Below are 18574 nucleotides of genomic sequence, written 5' to 3'. Positions count from 1 at the left end.
ACCAGATGACAAATACTGCACCTCCTTCACTAAAATCGATCAAGCCCACAGCACATACAAATTCAAAGGTTGTAAGCTGTAACTAGCACTCTTAAACTAAAAATCAAGTTTTTGTCAAGCATTAATTTTGCTTTAATAAACGTAAAAATTGAACTAATTACCAACTTAAAAAGTATAAAAACCCCAACTCTTTTAAAACAAAAGACATATAATTATAGGAAGTTTGAGTTCATTAGATTAGAATAAACACTAATTCAAATTTGTTGTGATACTATGGTTAATCTACGAGCATGAGAAGTTTTAAGTTAATTATGATATGGATGCAAATCTCATTTAATTTTCAGAATGTCTGTTTTTTCATTAGCAAAGAATAGTGCTTGAGCCCTTGTCGAGTAGTATGTAGTTGATAGTTTTGAGTACTTAAACTAAACATATTCTATGGTTATGTGAGAAAGAAAAGAAGAGGTCGTTATTCAGTTACTTGTGTCGTCAGCAGTGGACCAATCACAAAACCCAAATCCTCCACCTCGAAAACTTTGTTCTTTCTTCGTTTATTTCTGTATCCTATTCCTTGACCACTTCGTTACCGCTCTTCTCTCTTCTTTACCTCTAGAAGAAGCTGAGCTCCGGCAATTTTCCAGCCATGAATTTCGAAACCCTAACTCACCACCTTCACTTTCACTGCTCTTATTTCCAAACTCCCAACCGAAAATTCAATCCAAACTTCATTTCACCAAAAATTAGTGTCAGAATCCTAAGGTGCAGAGATAATCGATCCGTTATTAGAAACTGCGGCTACCCGAGCCGCGGAGTCGATAACCCCATTCATATTTTTCCAACTGAGGAAGAAAAGGAAGAGGCGGCTGTAGTGGAGAAAATGCAGATGTTTGGAGAGGTGTCTGAAAATATTAGAGAAGAATTATCGGAGAGTGGCAGTTTGTGGGATCAGATAACTGAAATTGTGAAGTTTTCTGGTCCTGTTGTTGGGCTTTGGCTTTGTGGACCATTGATGAGTTTAATTGATACAGCTGTTGTTGGTCAGAGCAGCTCCGTTGAGCTTGCTGCTTTAGGTATATAAACCTAAGAACTTCTTGTCTGTGACTTTTATCTCTCTGTTTCAATTGAATCTCACTTGTGCTATAGTATTAAGTTAAACTGACTAATTTTAAGTAATATTGATTCTATGAGAATTTTGATACAATAAAACTTCCATCTAGTTCTATTAGATATGTTGTTTAACTTAATCCAATAATTATTTTAAATAATTTGTTAAATTTCCTGCTGCCTTTGTAAAAAATTGTTGCTTAACTAGTAAAACATAGCCGCAGGACATGCTTGTGAATGTGGGATGGTGGGAGTAGTATATATGTTTTATCATCTTTGTGATTGCCAATTGAAATTCCATTGTGGATTTTATTGTATATGGCAGGGCCAGGAACAGTGTTCTCTGATTGTGCAAGCTACCTGTTTATGTTTCTTTCAATTGCCACTTCGAATTTGGTTGCTACATCCCTTGCTCAGCAGGTTTGCTGATTGAATTATATGTATTTTAATTGTTTGACACCTCTCAAAATTCTTATTTGGAGGAGACTCATGTATGCACTCCAATCTGTAAAGTTTACTTAATGTTAGCTTTATGCTCTCTTGCAACTAAGTGGCACAGGATAAAAGTGAGGTGCAACATCAGATATCTATCTTGCTGTTTGTTGGATTGGCTTGTGGTATCATGATGCTTTTCTTTACTAAGTTTTATGGCCGTTGGGCTTTGACTGGTAAGCGGGACCTAACTTCAGTACTTATTCAAGTATGTTTTTTTTGCCACCATTTTGTATATTTATTCTGTTCTGATGATTTTCGTCCCTTTATCCCCAGCTTTTGCAGGCGCTAATAATGCAGATATCATAACTGCGGCAAATACATATGTTCAGGTACATTTACTATTGACCTTGTTATTGTGAATAGTAAATGTTTGCTTGCTTTGTTATATATTATGAATAGTAAATGTTTGATTACTTTGTTATATATTATGAATAGTAAATGTTTGATTACTTTGTTATTATATTATGAATAGTAAATGTTTGATTACTTTGTTATTATGTGAACTATCAGAAGAATATGTCCTTCTACAAGTTCAAATTCTGTGCCTTTCCAGACTTAGAAGCAGCTTTTCTCCTGAACAATAGCATAATAGAAATCCTTTAGAATGATGTATGTGTACATGTATCTTATCCACCAAAATATGAAAGGGGAAAGCTGCAATAGTATTCCCTTCAGAGAAATCATTTTCTGTAAAGTTCTGGAAGTTTATGTCGCATTTCTGTTACTGGAGACTCCATTTTCTTGACTTAGTTGATCCTTTGAAGTTGATTTAATTTTTTGCTAATATCTTGAAAATGTATTTTTGGCTATGGCATACTTCAAATATCACTTTGTTGGTTATTAAATGGTGATCCTTTCCAGATACGCGGGTTGGTATGGCCAGTATGGCTTGTTGGATCGGTTGCTCAAAGTGCAAGGTCTCTCTCTCTCTTTTCTCTCTCATGGCTAGTTTATCTGGAGTCTGGACATTCTCTTTATGTTCCATACTTCTACTAGTTTGCTTTCCTTTTACTGGTTAGATATCTCTTGTGCACAGCCTGATGGCTAGTTTATCTTGGAGTCTGGACACTCTCTTATTGTTCCATTATTCTACTATTTTGCTTTCCTTTTAATGGTTAGACTCCTCGATTTTGCGTCGGTATCCATAGAATTGCTATTTTGCTCAAGACTTCAGCTATCACAAATTTCTTCTTGGTGACTAATAACCTTCTTCATGTCATATGCTTATCTACTGCGATATGTGGCTTTTGATGACTTTTATGGATTCTTTTGACGGATGTATCTTCTATTGATGCCCAATTGTTCTATTATTATGTATGCTTGGGGAAACATACTTGAAAACATGAAATCCTGCTTAATTTCTGAGTCTTAAGATTCACCTCATATATCAGTTTAGACAAGCTGTATCTGATGCATAGCCTGAATCTTGCAAATTGATACCCATCGTCCTGTTCTACTTATTCTGACATGCGCCAGTGAATATTTATTATGATTCTAATTTCATAAAACTGCTAGTTCCTTGAATATGTTTACTGGTGCACAGTTTAGGAATGAAAGATTCGTGGGGACCTATCAAAGCTTTGGCAGTTGCAAGTGCTATCAATGGCGTAGGTGATATCGTCTTATGCAAATTCCTAGGATTGGGTATTGCTGGAGCAGCATGGGCCACGATGGTGTCACAGGTGTGCTTACAAGCATATGTCATCTTAACAGAGGATCTAGCATTCACATCCATATAGTAAATTAAATTTCTTGTCCTATTGAATAATTAGAAAGACTCACTTCTATTTCAGTTTCACACTAATGCATGGTGATCATCGCAGGTTGTTGCAGCTTACATGATGATTGATGCTTTGAACAAGAAAGGGTACAATGGTTTTGCCATCTCTATTCCATCACCTAACGAATTCCTTCAGATATTCATGCTCGCAGCTCCTGCATTTGTGGCAATTTTGTCAAAGGTTTATGATGCCGTTTGTATTCTGCTTTCTCCGTTCTTTCGTACATTTATAATCATTCTATTTGTCTGACATATTTTGATGTAGATAGGATTTTACTCTCTGCTTGTGTACTTCGCTACATCAATGGGTACAAAAACTGTTGCTGCTCATCAGGTTGGGTTGATCAATATCCATCATTTTTAAATTTATATACTGTCGTACCCTTTTCCTAAGACCTCATAGAAATCAATTGTCATCAAATCCCAACCACTAGGTGATGATACAATTGTACTGCATATGTGCTGTTTGGGGTGAGCCACTTTCTCAAACAGCCCAGTCATTTATGCCTGAACTGATATATGGAGCTAATCGAAGTTTAGCAAAGGTTTGTTTTCTTAAGTTATAAATATTCTATGATCCTATTAGTTTGTGCATGTATCTTTGATATTGCAACAATTGGTAAAAGTTCTAAAGTTTTTTGTTTGAATAGTAAACCACATATTATTTACTGTCCCCCCCCAACCCTCCTATGCTATGAATTTGATACTACCCAACTGAATCATTGTTTTTGCTATTCTCTCTTTGAAATTCTTTCTGAAACTTATGACACATAACAGGTTCGACAACTACTGAAGTCGCTGGTCTTTATTGGTGCACTAAGTGGACTGATATTAGGATCTATTGGAACATCACTTCCCTGGCTATTCCCTAAAATCTTTTCCTCTGATCATGAAGTCATACAGGAGGTCGGTTTCTTTATTTTTTTCTTTTTCAGTTTTGAAATCATATGAAGGCAGTGGTGTTTTCAACAGTGGTATATATATTTGTATTTGTTTCATAAATGGTAACTGTTAAATGATTGAATAAGTCATTATGTTTCTATCAATTTTCAGGAAAAAGAAAAAATTATTCTGCTTTACGTGGCTAAATTGCATAATAGCATAATATTAACTCCATGTTTCTAGCAACACTGGAAATGGCTCTTGTAACGAACAAATTCACCAATAACATCCTTTTCTAAACTGTAGTAGACGCATGATGATAATGCTGAAATTTTGGAAATTAAATTGGATGTTGTCACCATTTAGTTTATCTTATAAAATGCAGATGCACAAGGTGCTGATCCCTTTCTTTATTGCTCTATTTGCTGCACCACCTATTAATTGCCTCGAAGGCACATTAATGGTACGTGGTCTCTGTCTATAGTTCTGTACTTTGCTTGTAATAATGTATTGACTTTAAGGTGCTTGTGAACTGTGCAGGCTGGAAGAGATTTGAAGTTCCTAGGTATCTCAATGACTGGCATCGCATGTTTGGGGACACTTCTAGTTAAGGTATGCCCAGATAACATATTGTTCTGGCACTCAATTTGAATGCTTATCTTTACTACCCTTGAGTTTCTGTCTTAATTTGGTACCCAATTTTACAGAGTCCATCCATGTATTAAATTTAAAAACAACATATATCTCATTGCTACAGGTGTTGAGCCAGAGGGGTTATGGATTAACTGGGTGTTGGTTAGCACTTGTTGCATTTCAATTGGTAAGTGTGTTGCCCTGATATTCTGTAGCTTTACATTGTTGTAGACCATTCTAATTATGATAACTGATGGTGTCTCTGGACAGTCTCTGTTTACCGTTTTGCTGAGACGGCTCACCTTACCTAGTGGGATACTGTACTCTGAAGACGTGACTCGTTATGAACATGGGAAGCTGAAAACTGTATAGTTTGGCCTGTGTCCGGGACACTAAAGTCCCTCAAGATTTCTACCCAGGACTTTACCCAAAATATGTATGTTAATTATTAACACACTTATTATTTCCATTGGTATACCATACAAAAATCTTCTAAGCATCACAATATTGTCTATGCCATTGCTAATTGCAGTGGTCTGTTTCACAAATGCATCTAGTATGGACTTCCCTGCCGGCCTTGCTTCCAGGGAACTTTCTAGTTTTGCTTTGTGAAAACCTTGGATTCTTATTTTAACAACAAGAGCAAGAGTGGTAGACCGGTAGATCATTTTGAAACGCACAAATAACGGAAAATAGTTAATAAGGTATTTGTTTAGGTTTATTTGGAATATTTCATTAAAATTCTTAAATTTCAGGAGTTTATTATATATTAGGTCGATATCCTAAAATTTTAATAACATACTTTGGAACATCTTATAAGCTCTCAATGAACTTGTGAAAACTGTTGTATACACGCCTTTAAGGTAAACACTTGTTTTGACAGCCGCAGTAATTTTACTATGCTACAATGTTTGGGTTTGGTGGATGTAAATAAACGAAAGTTTACTAATCTCTGCCGCTGATTCTGAAGAAAAATGAGAAAACGTTGTCCTTCCTTATATTTCTTTTTGTCTCCAGACAGAGAGAAAATATAGACCAGAAAAAGGAGAGGACGTTGTTAGTTACTTCTCTCACTTGAAAGCTTCCAAATTTTAAGAAGAATTTATATTTATTTATTAAAAATTCCACGCCTTCTCTTCCTGACTTTTTGTGATTCATTCATTTTCATTCAGCATTTGGCGCTTTTCTCTCTCTTCTTTCTCTCTCTACAAAGCAATACGCAGCGCCCGCGAAGACGAGTCTAGCCATGATTCTGAAAACGCCAATTCACCACTCTTACCACCCTAGTCTCCGAACCCCTAACAGAGAATTCAGTCGACGTTCCTGTCTATACAGACCCACTCTCCGAACCTTAAAGCTAAAGAGCAATACGATTTTTATTTCCAATTGCATTTCTCCGAGCGATGAAGTTACTGGGAGCATTGCTCAAATTTCAGCGATTGAAGAAGAAAAGGAAGAAAACACAGCTGTAGTAGGGAAAACGCATTTCTTCGAAGAGACTTCTGAGCAAAGCAGAGAAGAGTTCTCTGAGAATGAGAGCTTGTGGAGTCAGATGGTGGAAATCGCCAAGTTTTCTGGACCGGCAGTTGGCCTTTGGACTTGCGGCCCATTAATGAGTTTAATTGATACTGCTGTTATTGGTCAAGGAAGCTCCATTGAGCTTGCTGCTTTAGGTTCCATGAAATTTATTGTTATTTCTATTTGTCGTGTTACACGCCGTATGTTTCAGCTTGCAATTTGATTTGCTTGAATATTGTATTTATTTATTTTGTGATTTTGGCAGGTCCGGGGACTGTGTTTTGTGATAATACGAGCTATGTGTTTATGTTTCTCTCAATTGCTACTTCAAATTTGGTTGCTACTTCTCTTGCCAGACAGGTTAGTAGCTTGGAGCTATTATATCTTTATGTAGTTTCTAATTTACTAATATTTCCATTTTCCCAAGCAGCTGGGTCAATCAACTATAGAATCTGTCTAATATGGGCCTTATTTATGCTTGCTTGCAACTAAGTGTTTCAGGATAAAAATGAGGTGCAGCATCAGATATCTATCTTGCTGTTTATTGGATTGGCTTGTGGTTTTCTTATGCTTTTCTTTACAAGGTGCTATGGTCCTTGGGCGTTGACTGGTAAAGAAGGATAAACTTTAGCTTTCCCAGATGTGTTATTGCTGAGATTTTCGAATTCTGGTCTGAGCTGATAAAATTTCTTTGCATTACTCTCCAGCTTTTGCAGGGGCAAACAATGCTGAAATCATAACTGCAGCAAACACATACGTTCAGGTTCATAGCCCAGTTCCCTGTTTGCAGCTTGTCCTCTAAATATTCATATTGATTCCATGTTTTGGCTGGTTATATAAACATATATATATATATATATATATATATCAATAGGTTATTTATTTGTTCATGCCTAAGCATCAAAGAAGGTGTGCAATACATTGTGTGCTCAATTATTGCTTAATTATGGCGATGGCTTTAATACTTTGAATAACAAGTCCTTCTGTAGCATCTTTTTACAGTGATGGAGTTACAATTGAATGATAATTATGCAAATTATAGTTGAATAAAAGTAACTTCAAAAGTATGAGGACAAGGCCAAAGTACTTGCATTTAAGTAAAGTCAGTTTTTACTGCGGCAAAAGAACTTGGGCTGATATTTAGGTGGAAATTCTTTTTCTTTCTCCAATAACCACCCATGTTGGGCAGGGAGCTCTTAAATATTGAATGGGGTCCAACGGCCAGTGATATTCAGAATGATAAACACTAAAACTGCACAGGGCAATTGTATCAATATGTTGGATATCTCTATGGTGGCATTCATAATTTTCCTTTTTATGGATACTTATTTTTTTTAAGTCTACCATGATTGATGCATTTCAAGAAATCTGGCTCTTTACATACTGCAAAGTCACTGTATACAGTGACTCTGTTGAGAGTCAGCGGCTTCTTTATAGTCAATTGCTTTTTTCCTGCAGAACATAGAAAAGAACCTTTTTACATCTACTTTGTCCATTTTCTGTTTATGTATATTTTTCCAGATTCGAGGCTTAGCATGGCCAGCAATACTAATTGGATGGGTTGCTCAAAGTGCAAGGTCCGGCATTTTTTAAGTATCTAATTGGCTGAATGTTCTATGTTCTTTCCTTAGTTCTCTAAGTAACTATGGAGTTGTTAGTCAATCTCTGTGCTTTAGCGAATGACTCCACTGGTAATTAAACACTCATAATCGCACAACACTCAGTTTTAGTTTAGAAGTTATTGTTATGTGGATCACTACGTAATTGTTATCATAGTTTGTCTTTTACCAGTGTGTAATTTCATCAAAGTCAGGCTATGCTAGGAAAGCAAACTTTGTAAGGAACCATGTATTATATTCTGAGGCTTAATGAGTCACTGGATCAAGTTAAAAGAAATGCAAGTTGACGCATAGTTTATCTCTTAACTTGCATGATGCTTTGCAATTTGAGTCCTAAATTGGTCAGTTCCTTAATGTGCTTGCTTTCTCTTGTTTTTTGTGCACAGCTTAGGAATGAAAGATTCTTGGGGACCTTTAAAGGCTTTGGCAGTTGCAAGTGCTATTAATGGCATTGGTGACATAGTGTTGTGCAGATTCTTAGGATATGGTATTGCTGGAGCAGCATGGGCGACAATGGTATCTCAGGTATGCTGAATATGCTTGAGATATCATACAACATGACTGCATAATCGCATTGGAATACCTAAACATTATTTTTTTCTCTTTTGTTCAATAAAGACGCACTCCCCTTCATTTGAGTTTCCAAGTAATGCATAATCTGTCTTAGGTTGTTGCAGCTTATATGATGATTAAAGCTCTGAACAGTAAGGGATATAATGGCTTTGCCATCTCTGTTCCATCACGTAATGAACTCCTTCAGATATTATTGCTTGCAGCTCCAGTATTTGTGACAATGATGTCAAAGGTTTGTGATGACTTTCTTGATTCTATTTGTGTTGTCGCTTACTATCCACCACCGTTCTAACAGTTATATTTTAGGTGGCATTTTACTCTCTGCTTGTGTACTTTGCTACATCAATGGGTACAAAAACTATTGCTGCTCATCAGGTTAGGGTTTTTCATGTCAATTATCTTCTCCATATTATGGGCATAATTTCTTTTTACTCATTCTGATCTAATGACAGTGGATCCTCACTTCCTCTACTTTAGGTCATGATACAAGTGTACTGCATGTGTACCGTATGGGGCGAGCCTCTTTCACAGACGGCACAGTCTTTTATGCCTGAGCTGATATATGGAACTAATCAGAATCTAGCCAAGGTTGTAATGTTTAATTTCGAAAATTAGAGTATTTAGGATGTGCACATTTGAGTTCATTCCTTGGTGATTTTAACAAATCTCTTAAGTTCATCTTACAAACCATTGAAGTTCATTGTTTGAGAATAAAGGGGAACATGAGTTTCAATTGCTCATTTTTTGTTTTGCCCTCTCCCACTTGTGAAATAATATTGATCGGAGACACACTACTTGAAAATATTGCAACTTACCTTCCCTGAAATCTTATGTTGATTGACAGGCTCGAACAATGCTGAAATCACTCGTCATTATTGGTGCGCTAAGTGGACTGATTTTGGGGTTTATTGGAACATCAGTTCCTTGGCTATTCCCTAAACTCTTTTCGCCTGATCCTGAGGTTATACAGGAGGTCAGGCCCCCACCCTCTCAGAATAAATATGAAGGGCAATTAATGTTAAGTATTCAAGAGTTTTGGTCTATGTATTTGCTGAGGTTGGTAATAGGTAATTAATTGGAAAATTGTTTAATCTTGCACTAAGCTAATCATGTTGGTTGAGAAGATGCTGCATTTTAGTATACTTTGCTCTACTGGCTGAGTAGAAACTCAAATAGTAATTCTTGTCACTTCAAATAGCGTGGTCAATTATATGCTTTATTCACTATTACATCAGTGGGAATTAGAGCATCATCACTACTTCTGGCAAGCTAGTACTGACTATTTCATATTTAAGGTGTCTAATAACATGAGGCTGGTGCGGTATTAGAAAGTTCATCAAGTTTTTAAAAATTGAAATGGATGATTTTTTGCATTTGATTTATCTTGTACAAATGCAGATGCACAAGGTATTGATACCTTACTTTCTTGCACTATGTATCACACCCAGTACTCACAGCCTTGAGGGTACCTTATTGGTAAGTTATCTTATACTTATCAGTCTTTTATCTTTGTCTCAAATGAAAATCTGGTTCTCGATGAACTCACAAAAGATTTACTTCTCAAATTAGGTACCATGCTTTGATTTATGGTACTGTGCATATTATCATTTTTAGTGAAGGAAACATTTGGACGAAAGTTCGGTGTTTTTAAGTGTATTACCTCTAAATTATTGTTGGTAATTTATTTCAGGAAAGCAAAACTTAATTCTAGTCCTTTTTCATAATAGTGGCCACCTTCAACGTTTTACTTAAGCTTCTGGATCCTCGAACAAGACATCCTGTTTGGGGGTTGGAGTGTGTTGCTATCTTCCACTCAAGTCCTTACAAATTGTTTGTCCATAACACTAGTGTTTGAGATGCATTGGAAAAGCTAGAGGCTCCGAATGAATTTGTTGAGATTTTTTTTGGTACCATATATAAGAGCTGCAGTGGCTGTACCCCCATTTGGTTATCGCGTGCTACTCATGAACATGAAACTGTGAATTTTATATCTGAGAGGTTGTATCCAACAATCTTTTGTATTCAACATCAAGATGCATCTTGCCTATGCAGGCTGGACGAGACTTGAAGTTCATTAGTACATCAATGACTGGGATCTTTTGTTTGGGCTCCCTTCTCCTTGTGGTATGCTGATTTACAGATTTGCTCCTTACTTTCAAAGGCTGAAGTTACTTACTACTCTGAGAGTTGATTTACACATTTGATCGTTACTGCTTATGCATTATTATTTGAGTTTATTTCAATCCATTTAATGTCATTATGTCTTACATCTCCAGCTATTAAGCAGCAATGGTTATGGTTTAGCTGGGTGTTGGTTTACACTCGTTGCATTCCAATGGGTAAGTCTATGATTCCAGAATTCGCATGCACTTAATATTTTCATTAAATGTCTGAATTGGGATAACTCTTACTTCTCTGGCCAGTCTCGGTTTTCTATTGCTCTACGGCGGCTCACTTTACCAAACGGGATGCTTTATTCTGAAGACTTGACCCATTATCAACTCGAGAAGCTGAAATCTGTATAATATTGTTTCTACTTTGAAGCCATTATGCCATTCTTAGGTCTGCATCATTGCGCAGATGCAGACTTTCTTCTTCTTCCTCTTTTCTTCTTAAATTAAGTCACAAAAAAAAAAAAAAAAGCCAGCATGGAAGCTAACGGCCAAAGGTTGACAGTTGCCAAGTAGTTCTCCTTGGTCTGTTGTATTCTATAGTTTCTCTTTCACTTTTCATCGCCAGTTGTTATGTTGTGTCTCCAAGTATTTCGACATTAGGGGTTAGGAATTTGATTCTGATCATGTAATCATGAACAATCTCTGAAATGCATAAATCATGATTCCGTTCTAACATTATTGTGAACCTTTCTGAAAATCAATGCAGGAAATTTTGTAGAACAATGCTTCAGCTCAATCCCTAGACTCTCAAAACCATTCCCCATTCAGAAGTTGTAAATGACATCCACTCGATTAATGGACTCTCCAAACATCCCCCATGCAAGCATTGTGGATATATTCCGCCGACTTTTAAGATCCAAATCAACTCATTTTGCTATTTATAAATCCAAGAACCTGACTACAAGCATAAAACCCGCAACCTCAAAAGCGACAAGGACAGGCGACATAGCAACCACTGCTCAATATCTGCTACTCCCTCGTCGGCGACCGTATTGTCTTCTAGGTCCTTGTCCTGGCCTTTCACTCTGCAATGTTCATGAAAGCTCAGTAAATTCCAAAAACTCTAAGTCATCAAACCAAGTCCACATTCAAGAAATTTCCACAATTGATAGGATCATAGAACGTAGATAACATATCTACTTGTCTTTTCATTGCGGCCGTCAAGACCAAAGTAACTCAAGCAGGCACCTTAACAGTTCACAGATAAACATAAATACGACCTATCACCGGTCTTTTGCTCATCATTTTTCGTATAGCGCAACCAAAGTTCAGAATTTTGTTATATATCATTATCAGAATTAAGTGCAGAACATAGAAATCTTAACATGTGGTGCAGTAATTATACACACAGAAAACAGACCTGAGGCGATTGTGCTGCCACTGTTTGCCTTTTCAAATAAAGTCTTTGAGCCTGTTTCTTTTTCTCTTCTGCTTTTAGCTTGGTCAGGCTGGGCCTGTAAAGAATCACGGTTCTTCCAATTTGACTTACTACAACAGAACCAGTGGTTTCCTCTAATTGCTTCACCACGTCTTCTAACTCTCCAGGACAAGTTCCATGTACTTTCAGCTGTTTACAAAAGATTTCAGTAATTCAAGAACGCAGCGTAAATTGAGTTGTTCTTGTCAGTCAAAAGACATGGAGCCAAGGACAGAAATCACATTATCAATAATTAATGGTACTTTTCTTTTAGCAAAAAAAGGTTAAAAACCACTCAGACATCATACACTTCAAGCACATCCCTTCCTAAATTAGCTAAATGACCCAATTAAAGAAAGAAAGGGAAAAGTGACATTACCTTGAGAAGCTCATTCGCTTCAAGCGTTTCAATCAACGCCGTAACAACTGTGTCAGTAACACCCGATTTTCCAACCTGCTGTGACTTTAGCTTTTTCCCCAAACTATGAGCATACGAAGCCAACTCCTTCTTCTCCTTTACAGTAAGACTCGGCAGCGGGGTTTTATTAACCCCCAGATTTGAATTCTTCAAACCATCGGTGCTAGCGACAGCAGCAGTTATCGTATCAGTTTCCCGTACTGATTCGATTTGCTCATTCTCGAACAAAGCAAAGTCGTTTTCCAGTTGCTGCGACAGAGAGCACGGAGGAGCCAAAGACGAGAAGAGGGAGCGACTGGAGACGCGAGAGGAGTTGAAACACAGCGTGGTTCTGAGGGGAAGGCATAATTGTCTGACTCGGGAAGTTAATACTGAATGGATAAACGGAGGGGTGGGTCGGCGAAGGATAAAACGGTGTAATATCAGGTGCGGGGAGGAGGAAGCTAGTGCAGCCATTTCCACTCAAAATCTTTTCAGCTCTTGCACCGGCTGCTTTTAGTCAAAATGGGACAAGTCAAGTCAATTTAATTAAAGGGAGAAGCAATTTCAAACGTGGGTGTTTGGTCTAGTGGTATGATTCTCGCTTCGGGTGCGAGAGGTCGCGAGTTCGATTCTCGCAACACCCCCTCATTTTTCTACACATAGTTTTATTTTGCATCTGCCGCACCGCTGAACTTTCGAAGGTTTTTAGCCAGCTATAAAGAGGGGGATTTGGAGTTGATTCAACCCTCCTTAAGTTAACAAATCAATTCCATTTAACTTTATAGTGGGGTCCTTTGACAAATACGGCCGAATCTCCTCACGTGAAAGCTGAAACTTGAAACAGCCCTTATTTCATTTTGATTTAAATGCAACTATTATAATTTTAAATTTAATGCTTCACAATGAACTCTCAATAATATGCCAAAATTGTTTTCTCCCAATTTTTAATAAACAATGGGTTTTTTTATTTCATTTTCTGGGCAGTAAGTCAATAATTTCTTAAAAAGTAGGCAGAAACTGTGTTTTACATATTGGAGATCATCCAACAATAAAATAAATATATTTATTAAAAAACACACAGACACACAAATTCATTAGGCAACAAGTGGTGGCTGGCCGCTGGCCGTCTATCTCTCGGCGTCTACCATTTGAACAATCTTGTTATTATTGTGCAAAAGCACCCTTCATCGCTAATAATGCAGCTCCATAAGCAGCTTCAGTCTGAAGCGCCTTGTGTACAGGCAAACCGAGCACTCTCTCCCGTATCTTAATCCACTTCTCATTTTTTGAGCCGCCACCGGCAGTAAACACTTCTTCAACTGGGGTTGCTCCTAATTCCTTTAACAAGTTGTACCCGTTTGCCTATATTGACATACACACCAGTTCTTGGTGTGAGTTCATTGCCTTGATAAAAAACAAAGCCAACAACAGAAAAAATAGTGATTGGAAACCAGAGGCATGTGACTTTCTTTTACCTCAATGCGAGCAATGGACTCTAGAATACCATGTAAGTATTCAACATCACTTTCTGGCCGAGGATGCAATCTGAAATGGAGATTAACTACCGCTGAGCAATTTCTAAGAATGCCAGTTTGAGGAAGAATGATGCTATGCTATAATTAATCCCAAATAAGCAGGCATCTATGTCAATGTGCTTTTGCAATGAAAACAAATTGCATAAATGTGGACTACCTGGGTTCCATTTTTGGGTCCGCGACAGGAAATCTTTCCCCAACGTCTTGCAGAGGATAATAGTCAAGGGGAGAGGTTTCTGCTGGATTTATCTGCTGGCTCAGTTTCTCCAACTGATCATCTGTAAAAATTTGTCTTAGAACAGCTCCTCCTGTGTTTGAAGCTCCTCCAACGAGCCATTTGTCGTCAAGTCTATGGCTATACACCCCAAAACGTGCATCTTCTACTCTCTTAGTGCTCAGTAGTTTGATAGCTAGTGTTGAACCCAAGGATGTGACCTGACAGTTGATTACAGGAAAAGTTCAGCTATAAGGAGGTTGGAATATTAAGTAGATAACTGGTATAATTAATACTCTATCAGACTAAGCCAGTTAGTATAGCCCGCACATCAGGAAGATGGCGTAAAATTCCAATCATTATGAAATGAAGGACTAACAATGAATTGAAGAAAGCTACAAGAAGAAGTGAAGAACAACTCGTTCTACATGGTCATACAGCAACCCAACTGTGTATGTATTACAGCTAAATAGAAGAAAGATGTCACAAGATTCTTACCGCTTTTCCAGGTTGATTGGCACGTGCTGCAAGAAAGGCTGCTATACTATCAGTGGTTCCTGTACAAATAACACAATCCTCTGGGAAACCTGCCAACAAAATAAATGCTATGAGAATCAAAATTCAAGCTCTCTGCACTAGTAGTAGAAGGACTCGGCAATGACACGAGAGCATTGGCAGGAGAGACAACAAAACTTATACTATTATAAATCAGTAAAAAACCGAGCATTAGCAACATAGAAGATAAAATGAAGCTATGATGAGGCAAACACAGTCTAAATACAATAGAGAACTTTCCCCTTTCCTCAATAGAGTTTCTCTGGAATGAGATTACACTGAATAAAGATATGTTATCGACAAGGAAATGCATTGATCAACTTCGTAAAATATCTAATAACCTGCATTTTCACCTTAACAGCTATATATAGCATAAACCATACCAAATTGTGTTCTGATGCTTTCTTTTATTGAGCCAATTGTGGTCCCAGGAGCTTGTACACGAGGTAAAAGACTAGAATACGGCTGAGAAAGCAGCCATGGAGGGTATGACTCTACTTCAGGATCATAACCAACCTGTTTTGGAAATCATGAGATTAACTGAATAATCTATGATCAAATAAGGGAAAAAACGCACACACACAGAACAAATTGACTTAGCAGCTGAAACATAGTATACCTTCAAAGCATTGTTGTAATCAGACACTCCAAGCTTGCCATGTAGAAGCCACAACAACCAGTCGGCTTGATGCAATAACACAGCTGAAATGTTAGGTGCATCAGAAGAACTCCACCAAGAGACAAGTTTGCAGAGTGTAGAAGATCCAGAGCAAACTGTGTGATTAGCAGGAGCAATTGCCTTCACTATCGGCAGAGCCTCTGGACAACTCTGATTGTAGAGGAGAGGTTTACACAACGATTCACCTGTTTTGCTGCACGAACAAGCAAACCTAGATATTAGGCCGAAAGGAAAAGCTCATAAGCTAGAAACAACAGAGCAAAACACTATTTCAAATTAGAAGTTGCACCTATCAACAATCATTGTTGTTGCAGAAGTACCATCAATTGAAATGGAAGCAACAGCTGGACGAAAACTAACTGGAATATCTTCCAAGAGTCCGAAAAGTGTCGATCTCCAAGATTTGACCCAATCTATTGTTTCTTCACTCTTTCTAGAAAACACAAACAAGCTTGCAAGTTCATCTTACAAAAATGTGTTGCAAATAGTTTCAATTAGGACTGCCACTACAAATGCCATCACTTAACCAACCAAAACAAGGACCATTCTGAAAGTCAAACAAGAATCTAAATGACAGAATTTTATACCATATACAAAGGGTACTCTCTCTTCCCCTCGGCTCTTATCTTTCCTTCCTTGTCAATCAAAGCATAACGTGCACCGGATGTACCAAAGTCCAGTCCCAGATACAGTCGTTGCTCTACTTCAAGATCAACATCCATATTGACTTTACCAGCTCTCAAACTAGCGGGTCTTCGTTCTGATTTATCAAGTGCATTAGAGATTGAAGATCTTGAAACCAATTTCCTTGCATTATATTGATCACCTATCACAAACAAAAGAATCATTAACGAACAAATTCCATCATAACTCCATTTTTCTGTTTTTGAATGAGTCAAGTAAACCATTTCGTCAAGAACTCAAGATATCAATCAACAACTTCCTTTTCCCTTCTTCCTTTTTTTTTATGAATCAAACAACAACTTCTGAGTGAAAATACTACAAGACGTTTCAGTGGGAATCCAATCCCAATACTTCACATTCTGCTGAAAGCCTTCGGAATATGCAAATTTTACTAGTAGCATTGACGAAACCATTCAGTTTTCTCCGTGTTATATCTATATATGCATCAGAACACGCTTTAAATGCAGTTTGAACTACAGTGCAATAATGTTATCGTCAAATAAACTATCCTTTTTCTTTAATCAAATCAATCGAAAAGCAACTGGAATTATATAAGCATTTGAATTTACAGCAAGAAATAATTACTAGTATGTTTTTGGAAGATAGGCAGACGGAGAAGCAACGAGCATGTGGGACTGTAAAGTGAGGCCACCATTTCTTCAGTAACGCTCCAACAGCAGATAATGAAAATCAAACCGCCATAATTTATTATCTTTATTTGTAGTATCCATCTGATGCGACTTCTATTCGTTAGACAACTAGTCGCTAGTTGTACTCTATGCGCTTTACCAATAAAGCGCGCTACTTGGGCCTGTAAGTATCTTGATTCCGCCAACTGGGCCTGTACTCTAGGCCCGAATAAATGCTATGTACAGCCCAACAAAATTTCAAACATATTAAAAATCAAATGTGGGAAATCTCTGAACACTAATTAAATTTAAAGCTTTTTGATTACTCCACTGCAATGGACAGTCCTAACTCTCAGAGCATTTTCAGTGGCCCTATCCAACAATCATGGAGTCTCTTAGGACCACTCCATCTCCATGAGTTGAAAAATAAAATAAAAATGCTGCATGTGCGCTAAGATCCCAATGGTCATTGTGAATGATGATTGATGGAGAACATCAATATACATTGGCCTATGTCTTGGCTTCTACTCATCCACAATTGGATTTTATGAGCACATGATTTCAAGTCTGAGAAAACAATAGGCAATATTTGAAAAAAATACAAAGGAAAGTGATGAGATTTACGACCCGATTGTTAATCTATTATGTGATATATTATTTGCTCTAATTTACAAAAGTTTAATATATTTATTTTGAAAAAACGTCAAGCTTCTTTGTCTATAATCAATATAGGATGTTTGTCCACATCAGGAATGAGTGTCAATGCATAAATATTTTACTTGAATTGAATTTTTTTATTCCAAATCACGATGCATATTATACTTTATTTTAAGGTATAAAAATATTTTTTAAAATAAATTATATAATGTCATCTTTTAACGCATTGACGTGTATATGTTGAATATAGTAAAACATGCAACATGATTTGGAATATAAAATTTAGGGATAATTATATTTTTCTCCCTGAGGTTTTGCGTAATTATACATAGACTCCCGTGGTTTGAGAAATTACATCTAACACCCCCGAATTTTGCTTCCATCTAATAAATAAGTCTCTACATTAGTCAAAATGCATTGAATTTGCTTATATTAACAAAAAAAATATATATTAACCTATGATTGACTTATTACTAATTTATTGTAGATCAAATAAATATTTTTTATTATCAAATTACCTTAACACATTTTTACGTGTTAATGCATGTGAGGAGTATCTTCATCGTTAGGATGGTTGTTTAGTTCGAAAAAAAAAATTATTTGACTTGCAATAAGTTGGTATTTTGTCAGTCAATGATAAATATCAAGTTTCATTCAGTTTTTTTGTTAATACTAACAAATTTAGTTAATTTTGACTAATGGGGGACTTATTTGTTAAAAGAAAACAAATCTCAAAAGTACTAAATATAATTTTTTAAACTATAAGAAAATTACGTATAATTATACAAAACATTAAGAAAGGGGGTGTAATTACCCCTAAAATTTAATTCGAATTTTATCGAAGAAGTGAGCGTTAGAATTGTTTATTTTGTTCTGTTTGTTTAATCCATAAATCAAAATAAAGAGAATTTATTTATTTATTTATTATTATTATTATTATATATATATATAACTTTTAAAGATGTATGTGATTGTGGGTGCATGCACCTTTGACATCCACGTTTCCCTTCGTTGGGTGTATTTAAT

The 18574-nt window shown here is 36.7% G+C and overlaps 4 protein-coding genes and 1 non-coding gene across 6 annotated transcripts; 3 read left to right on the top strand and 2 right to left on the bottom strand.

The window, feature by feature from the left end:
• Positions 1 to 440: 440 nt before the first annotated feature.
• LOC105169691 (protein DETOXIFICATION 46, chloroplastic) lies at positions 441 to 5393 on the top strand. 2 transcript variants are annotated; one of them, XM_011090173.3, is made up of 14 exons: positions 441 to 1070; positions 1430 to 1524; positions 1664 to 1772; positions 1873 to 1928; positions 2461 to 2516; positions 3143 to 3281; positions 3423 to 3560; positions 3645 to 3713; positions 3814 to 3924; positions 4157 to 4285; positions 4647 to 4724; positions 4802 to 4873; positions 5019 to 5081; positions 5165 to 5393. In XM_011090173.3, exons 1-14 carry the CDS (start codon positions 644 to 646, stop codon positions 5264 to 5266), a joined length of 1644 nt encoding a protein of 547 aa, XP_011088475.1. In that variant the 5' UTR covers positions 441 to 643; the 3' UTR covers positions 5267 to 5393. The 2 variants fall into 2 exon arrangements, with proteins under 2 accessions (XP_011088475.1, XP_088739605.1); XM_088883479.1 differs by having other exon boundaries at positions 1056 to 1070; positions 1656 to 1772.
• A 747-nt stretch (positions 5394 to 6140) lies between these two features.
• LOC105169692 (MATE efflux family protein) lies at positions 6141 to 11451 on the top strand. Its single transcript, XM_020695934.2, has 14 exons — positions 6141 to 6567; positions 6678 to 6772; positions 6914 to 7022; positions 7120 to 7175; positions 7934 to 7989; positions 8418 to 8556; positions 8699 to 8836; positions 8911 to 8979; positions 9082 to 9192; positions 9449 to 9577; positions 10003 to 10080; positions 10657 to 10728; positions 10881 to 10943; positions 11028 to 11451. Exons 1-14 carry the CDS (start codon positions 6141 to 6143, stop codon positions 11127 to 11129), a joined length of 1644 nt encoding a protein of 547 aa, XP_020551593.1. The 3' UTR covers positions 11130 to 11451.
• On the bottom strand, positions 11405 to 13094 carry LOC105169690 (RNA-binding CRS1 / YhbY (CRM) domain protein). Its single transcript, XM_011090171.3, has 3 exons — positions 12575 to 13094; positions 12139 to 12345; positions 11405 to 11803 (listed from the first exon to the last, which is right to left on the bottom strand). Exons 1-3 carry the CDS (start codon positions 13067 to 13069, stop codon positions 11738 to 11740), a joined length of 768 nt encoding a protein of 255 aa, XP_011088473.1. The 5' UTR covers positions 13070 to 13094; the 3' UTR covers positions 11405 to 11737.
• Positions 13095 to 13167: 73 nt separating this feature from the next.
• TRNAP-CGG (transfer RNA proline (anticodon CGG)) lies at positions 13168 to 13239 on the top strand. Its single transcript has one exon. It is a non-coding gene; the product is annotated as a tRNA-Pro (tRNA).
• Positions 13240 to 13617: 378 nt separating this feature from the next.
• XK-1 (xylulose kinase-1) lies at positions 13618 to 16980 on the bottom strand. The gene is made up of 9 exons (XM_011090170.3): positions 16848 to 16980; positions 16166 to 16404; positions 15868 to 16007; positions 15519 to 15771; positions 15283 to 15415; positions 14843 to 14931; positions 14288 to 14565; positions 14071 to 14140; positions 13618 to 13957 (listed from the first exon to the last, which is right to left on the bottom strand). The coding sequence occupies exons 1-9, from the start codon at positions 16915 to 16917 to the stop codon at positions 13760 to 13762; spliced, it is 1470 nt and encodes a 489-aa protein (XP_011088472.2). The 5' UTR covers positions 16918 to 16980; the 3' UTR covers positions 13618 to 13759.
• Between the last annotated feature and the right edge of the window lie 1594 nt (positions 16981 to 18574).

The sequence above is a fragment of the Sesamum indicum genome, linkage group LG8 (assembly GCF_026168435.1).
Source record: "Sesamum indicum cultivar Baizhima isolate 11 linkage group LG8, ASM2616843v1, whole genome shotgun sequence".
NCBI lineage: Eukaryota > Viridiplantae > Streptophyta > Magnoliopsida > Lamiales > Pedaliaceae > Sesamum > Sesamum indicum.
This window is presented reverse-complemented; position numbering and strand designations above follow the sequence as displayed.

Bases quoted from the DNA above. Each gene is read 5' to 3' on its own strand.
- LOC105169691 (XM_011090173.3), top strand. From the start codon at position 644: ATGAATTTCGAAACCCTAACTCACCACCTTCACTTTCACTGCTCTTAT. The intron at 3,714-3,813 runs GTTGGGTTGATC...CCCAACCACTAG, and splicing joins AAACTGTTGCTGCTCATCAG to GTGATGATACAATTGTACTG. The intron at 5,082-5,164 runs GTAAGTGTGTTG...GTCTCTGGACAG, and splicing joins CACTTGTTGCATTTCAATTG to TCTCTGTTTACCGTTTTGCT.
- LOC105169692 (XM_020695934.2), top strand. From the start codon at position 6,141: ATGATTCTGAAAACGCCAATTCACCACTCTTACCACCCTAGTCTCCGA. The intron at 8,837-8,910 runs GTTTGTGATGAC...GTTATATTTTAG, and splicing joins TTGTGACAATGATGTCAAAG to GTGGCATTTTACTCTCTGCT. The intron at 8,980-9,081 runs GTTAGGGTTTTT...CCTCTACTTTAG, and splicing joins AAACTATTGCTGCTCATCAG to GTCATGATACAAGTGTACTG.
- LOC105169690 (XM_011090171.3), bottom strand. From the start codon at position 13,069: ATGGCTGCACTAGCTTCCTCCTCCCCGCACCTGATATTACACCGTTTT. The intron at 12,346-12,574 runs GTAATGTCACTT...TTTTGTAAACAG, and splicing joins AAGCGAATGAGCTTCTCAAG to CTGAAAGTACATGGAACTTG. The intron at 11,804-12,138 runs GTCTGTTTTCTG...TGAACATTGCAG, and splicing joins TGGCAGCACAATCGCCTCAG to AGTGAAAGGCCAGGACAAGG.
- XK-1 (XM_011090170.3), bottom strand. From the start codon at position 16,917: ATGGTGGCCTCACTTTACAGTCCCACATGCTCGTTGCTTCTCCGTCTG. The intron at 14,932-15,282 runs GTATGGTTTATG...TTTTGTTGGCAG, and splicing joins AAGCATCAGAACACAATTTG to GTTTCCCAGAGGATTGTGTT. The intron at 14,566-14,842 runs GTAAGAATCTTG...ATCAACTGTCAG, and splicing joins CCAATCAACCTGGAAAAGCG to GTCACATCCTTGGGTTCAAC.